This window comes from Sceloporus undulatus, chromosome 6 (genome assembly GCF_019175285.1).
Source record: "Sceloporus undulatus isolate JIND9_A2432 ecotype Alabama chromosome 6, SceUnd_v1.1, whole genome shotgun sequence".
Classification (NCBI taxonomy): Eukaryota; Metazoa; Chordata; class Lepidosauria; order Squamata; family Phrynosomatidae; genus Sceloporus; species Sceloporus undulatus.
In genome coordinates, this window is record NC_056527.1 from 101,850,558 (window position 1) to 101,856,488 (window position 5,931).

At 43.9% G+C, this 5,931-nt stretch overlaps 1 protein-coding gene across 1 annotated transcript; it reads right to left on the reverse strand.

Annotated features, from left to right (window-relative positions):
* Positions 1 to 4,753: 4,753 nt before the first annotated feature.
* On the reverse strand, positions 4,754 to 5,713 carry LOC121933760 (olfactory receptor 10AG1-like). Its single transcript, XM_042473751.1, has one exon. The coding sequence runs from the start codon at positions 5,711 to 5,713 to the stop codon at positions 4,754 to 4,756; it is 960 nt and encodes a 319-aa protein (XP_042329685.1).
* Between the last annotated feature and the right edge of the window lie 218 nt (positions 5,714 to 5,931).

Here is a 5,931-nt window from a genome sequence, read left to right on the forward strand (position 1 = left end):
GACATCACTCACTTGGAGCAACAGGGATGTTGCGATGTTTTGTCAACTGCAGCAAAAAGATTTGTAGGTACAAGATATTCACAGAAAACTGGACAATATAATTATGTTGGTTCATATGACTGCTCCTAAAAATTTTTGCTTGCCACAAGTAACTTCAAAGAAACAAATGTCTTGCATGTCTTGATTTTGAGATGGTAGCATTCTCCTATTAGTTATCCTCTTTTTTCAAGGCATAATCTGCCAGCAGCAGCAGCGGTTGCTACAACAGCAAAACATTATTTCTTTGTAATATTCAGTTCCCAAACATGCTGTATTTGATAAATACTGTACCACTGATAAAAATTTCACTGGAAACATCCCAGTTTACCTCTTCACTGCAGGAGCCAAATTCAATTGAAGAGCTGAATAACTGGATGGCCCTTGTGGTCTCTTCCAACTCTATGCTTCTATGAAATCCAAAAGCCTTGATGTATCAGTGACCAACAATGACTTCCCCTCAATGTGCCTTTGGCTGTTTAATCTTTCTTGAAAAATCACGTCTGGCATTAATCCAATTTCTAGTCCCCATTGAATCAATTACTGCAAGGTAAGTCAATGCGTGTGTAAGTCCTATTGATTCCATTGGTTTGCTCTAGTTGGTACTAGCAACTAGCTTCTGCTATGCCAAACCTTTTCATTTCATTCATTAATTTGCCACCTTTCTTTCCACATCCTGCCAATTCATTTCACTTTTCCTGGCCTAACAAAATAGATCCTGGGTTCTAAATTTAAATCTTTGCTTTTTGTTAATTTACATTTGTTCCCTTCAATCCCAAAAGGGATGAGATGGGGTAGAGAACATGGACAGTAGGTTCCACCGAAGACATTCACTTGAGATACAGCAGCAAATGGTGCTGCCCCTCCTCTAGACGAGATAATTAGTACCTAAAGTATTTTGTACTTGAAGCAATAGTGCCACATCCTCTTTCTACTTTCGGGCAAACAGAATACAACTACAATTACTAAGAGCCTTCTCACATGAGAAAAGAAAGCAAACTGGAGCAGGACAGTAGCAGCTTTCTCTGTGCCTTTCCACATGCTATCACAACACTTCTCTTCTTGAGAGAGACAGTAATAAAAGTGTGCCTCTAACAGTGTGGTGGAGTCTCCTTCTTTGGAGATTGGCAATTGGCTTACACATTGTAAACTGCTTAGGGAGTGCTAGTTCACTGATAAGCAGTATAGGAATGTATTTGCTATTGTTGTGGCATGCCCGCATTGGGTGACACTCGGTGCGGAGGGGGGGGGGAATTCTGCGGTGGGTGGGACTTCTGGCCCTAGATTTCTGGTGAGGTTCCTGGAAGTCCAGGGCTGGAAGGACGTCCACAAGGGCTGCAACCACACCTCGTGGGCTGGAGCCTCATCCCTGAGGCCACAAGCAGCACCTGCGCAGGTCCAATGAGTGCCTGTTCATGCCCATGGAGTGCTGGCATGGGCCCAGGGAGTGCCAGTGCAGCTTAGGGAGTGCTGGTGCAGGCCTGTGGAACACTGGTCCAGCCTGAGGAATGCTGGTGCGGGCTCGTGGATCACCGGTGCAGCCTGAGGGGCGTGCACACAGGCGGAGCAGCTCCCACAGGGGGCAGGGAGACAACTAGGTGTCACTACCCATTCTGGAGTGTCACCCCCTCTTCTGGGGTATCACTTGGTGTGGCCTGCATTCTTCCTCCCCTCCCCCCCCCAGTGACGCTACTGGTTGTTGCTATTGGTATGGCATTCTCACTCCAGACAACTGAACCTCTAAAAACTGGAAGTCCTCTTTGGCTTGAATAATAAGGGCCTTACCGTTCAATAGACCAAGGTCATTCCTGCATAAGTTAATGACCAATATCTGAGACTAGAGATCCTGATGTTGCTCAAAAAGCAAAAATAACCCATTCCAATGGAACCCCCTCTTCCCTAACGACTCCACCATGGCTCATTCCCAAACGCCCAATGGGATCTGAAGTGAGTGCTGTGTGTCTCCTGGTGTAGAGCCCAGAAAACCGCACTGTGACCACAGATCATCCCATTGCTTCTATCCAGCTCCATTCCCAAACCTAAAAGAGACACAAATGTTAATAGAGAGAATGATTAACAATTGAAAATCTGAACATATGGAGAATGCCACCTTCCTGTCAATTAGATGGCATAGTCACTATAACCCATGCTGGTGTGGTAAGGGCTGTCCCAGTCTGAAAGGAATGGGTCCCAAATTTATGCCCCCCCCATCTTAATTTCTCCAGTGCCCTAGATTTGATAGCTCAAAATTGGCACATGATCAAGGGAGAATAATTATGATGGGCAAAGAGAAAACCCTGCCAGGATCCTCTTCTGGCTATAAATTCTTGCAATGCCATCACTGAGGGATGACTGTAGTGCTGGAGCTGGAGAACAGTAACCTTTTTGCAGTTGGAGAATAGTACCCTTTTGAAGTTGCTTGCATGTGCGGGGATGCATTGTTCATTCAGTTACTGTATATATGCATGTATAAGTCTAGAAATTTTAGTCAAAAAATTGACCTAAAAAAACCTGAGCCGACTTATCCATGAGTCAATGTAAGTATGGTACTTTAACTCTTAGTTTAAAAAGGCATCATCACCTGATGATAAGCAAGAGTGTAATCTGTCCTGGAAGCACTGACCACACTCTATTCACTCATCCATACAGCCTTTAGTATGAGCATAAACATGCCTGCTGGAATTTTGTAAGTTTTTTGGCATTGTTTTCCTTTGCTCCATCCTGTAGATCCTTTGTTACATGCTTGTAAGTTTTACCCTCGAGTTATCCATAGATCATGTCAAAATCCATAATTTTGGCCCCAAAACCTGCCCTCGACATACATGAAGTCAACTTATAGTCGAGTATATACAGTAAGTACCGGAGGGAGAGAAGGTAATAAACTTTGATTATGTAATAGCTTCTGCTTATTTGGAGAGCAGGTGAGCCTGTATCCTCAGGTTTGCCAGTCATTAGATATTTTCCTGCCTACTTCCTTCATTTCTATTTTGCCTAAGCTTTGGGTTCAAGTACTGAAGAAGTATTGAACAAGTCACATATTTTGAAATGGATGTAGAAGGTTTAAAATATTATGTGCTAATTCCTGATCAGAACTGGTCCTATGGTTAGGTGAAGTGAAGCAACTGCTAGGGGGCAGCAGGGACAAACCCCCAAGTGTTCTTGCTCTTCCTCTCCCCATGGGCTTCCTCCGCTCTTGGAAGGTGAGATATTGCTGTCACACAACCTGGCTCAGACACCTAAAATGTCCCATTGCCCTCAAGGGTGGAGGAGAGTCCTATCACATCTCCTGTGCTGAAGTGAGATTCAGTAGCCAATCCAGTCAATTTTTATAGATGGAATGTAGCTTAGTACCATTTTTCCTGAGGTGACACAACATCTTTGGCTGGCCCTGCCATGCATTATGATTCATAGGGCTGTGACCTGCCAAAACCTAACCATCCAATGTAGTCTAACTTTCGTTACCAACCCTACCATTAGTTGGAGTGGGGCAAGAGTTTCAAATGCAGTTGGCTCACCATATACATGAACTTGAGGTCACGTAGACAGGAAGCCCCATTTAGATGAATGGCACATGTGCCTGTGGAGTGCACACTGCGCCACACATAGGAGCATGTCCCATTCATCCAAATGAGGCTTGAGCTTGCATGGAATTTGTTTTATGCAGAGTGGGGGGTGTTCTGGAATGGATTCCCTGTGTAAAGCCAGGGTCCACTGTAATGTATGTTGGAAGATGCCTGCTAAATATTGGAGAAGAAATTACTTGTGCCTACACTGCATCCCCTAAGGTTTGCTGGGGGCTTCAGCTGTTGTTTCATTTTGGCTCTAATACCTTCCACCACCATGAAATATCATCACTGAGGGAAACAGACCTTTAGAAACTGACCACGTCACGCACTGCAGACTGTGGTATTGAAATGGAAAGTATGGAAGATGGAAAAATCCATAGTATGCATAGTATTGGAAAGACAGCTCCTTAGTGCCTTCTTTAAGTCCCTAAGTCCCCTCCCCAAATATTCTGAAGACAGATATGGCAGCGGCATCAACATGATAGCTGAGGCTTTTAAAGATGTAGGAAAGGCTCTCTTGAACCTCTGTAGGCAAAACCCAATAGGACACGGCACAAATATCATTTATTCATGACAACAGAGCAGATGAAGATAGAAGAGTTTAGGTTTGTAAGAAAACAAAATGCTTTTGTGAAACTTTACTGAAACATTTTTTCTTCTATAATCAGATTTTGATGTTGGGGGATTGATTCCACCATTTTTGGACTACCTGACAAATGCACAATCAGTTTGTAGCAAAATTCAAGTCAGTTGGCCCTCCTTATCCATGGATTTTGCATCCACAGATCCAACCATCCACAGTCAAACCCAGTGGATACCAAGGGCTTACTCTATTCAATTATATTCAAAATTCAAGTCAAAAGATTCTCAACATCAAAGCACATCATGATCTTCAACTGTGCAATGGCACTGAGGGAAGGGTTTTTCATAGCTAGGTAAACCATCTCTTTGGGATGATAACCCTGAACACTGCCACAAGGAGTTGTAATTTCAGATTAAAAATATACTTTCTGACCACTAATCATGTTTGCAGAAGGAATCTCTTCAAGACTTTGTCAAGGACCTACTTAGTCCTATCAACGGTATGTAGAATTTTGGCAAGAAGTGTTTATTACACCAGGTGAATCATTAAGTTACTCATTGGTTTTCACTTATCCTGTATTCACCTTGAAGAACTCTTTCCGACTCAAGAGTCGACTGAGGCTGGCCTTCACCTCCCTGTTCCTCAGAGTGTAAATGAGAGGGTTGCAAAGGGGAATTATGACTGTGTAGAGCAGGGAGAGCACTTTGTTAGCTCTCACAGAATCACTGGTCTTTGGGGGCAAGTACACAATCATCCCAGAGCCATAGAATAGACTGACCACAGTGAGGTGGGACGAACAAGTGGAAAAGGCCTTCTGACGGCCAATGCCTGATGGCATGCTCAAAATGGTTCTGCTGATGTATGCATAGGAAGCCAAGATGAGCACAAAGGGGAGTACAACAAAGAGGATGTTCTCAGTATACACAGCCAACTCATTGACATACAAATCAGTACATGCCAGGCTGAGTACAGGTGGGATATCACAGAAGAAGTGGTCAATCTCATTGGGTCCACAGAAAGGCAAGGAGAAGATAAGTCCAATTTGGATCAGCTGCATTGGGAGACTGATGGCGAATGAACCAGCTACCAGCCCTACTTGTACCTTGTGACTCATGACTGTCATGTAGTGGAGAGGGAGACAGATGGCAAGATAGCGGTCATAAGCCATTGCTGCCAACAGGAAGCACTCTGTTCCACCCAGGAAGAGGACAAAGAACATTTGCGTAGCACAAGCTGTCAAGGAGATGGAAAGGTTGCCTGAGACCAAATTGGCCATCATCTTAGGGAGGGTGACTGAAGTGTAACACATTTCCAGCCCTGAAAGGCTGCGGAGGAAGAAGTACATGGGGGTCTTCAGGGCAGGGTCCCATGTTGTCACCACTACAATCAGACCATTGCCAAGTAAAATGGCCAGATAAATGATGAGAAAAGCAATAAAGAGGACCATACGATGTTCTTGGTATCCCAACAAGATGAATTCTGTCACTGTGCTTTGGTTCTTCCATTGTCTGCTTGGGTCAGGATTCATCTGTAGAGGTAAAGAAGGCATGTGAGTTTAATGCTTAAATATGCATTTGTGGGCCACTTGAAATGAAACTGAAGGAGGTGCTACATAACTTGAATTGTCACTCAATTAATCAAGTTTGAATTGGGAAACATTTGTTCTCCTTTTCCTCATCTCCTTCTTCTGGAAAACTAGCCTATTAGGAACACCCGAGATAGCTATTCTTACAGCCACGTTAGCTA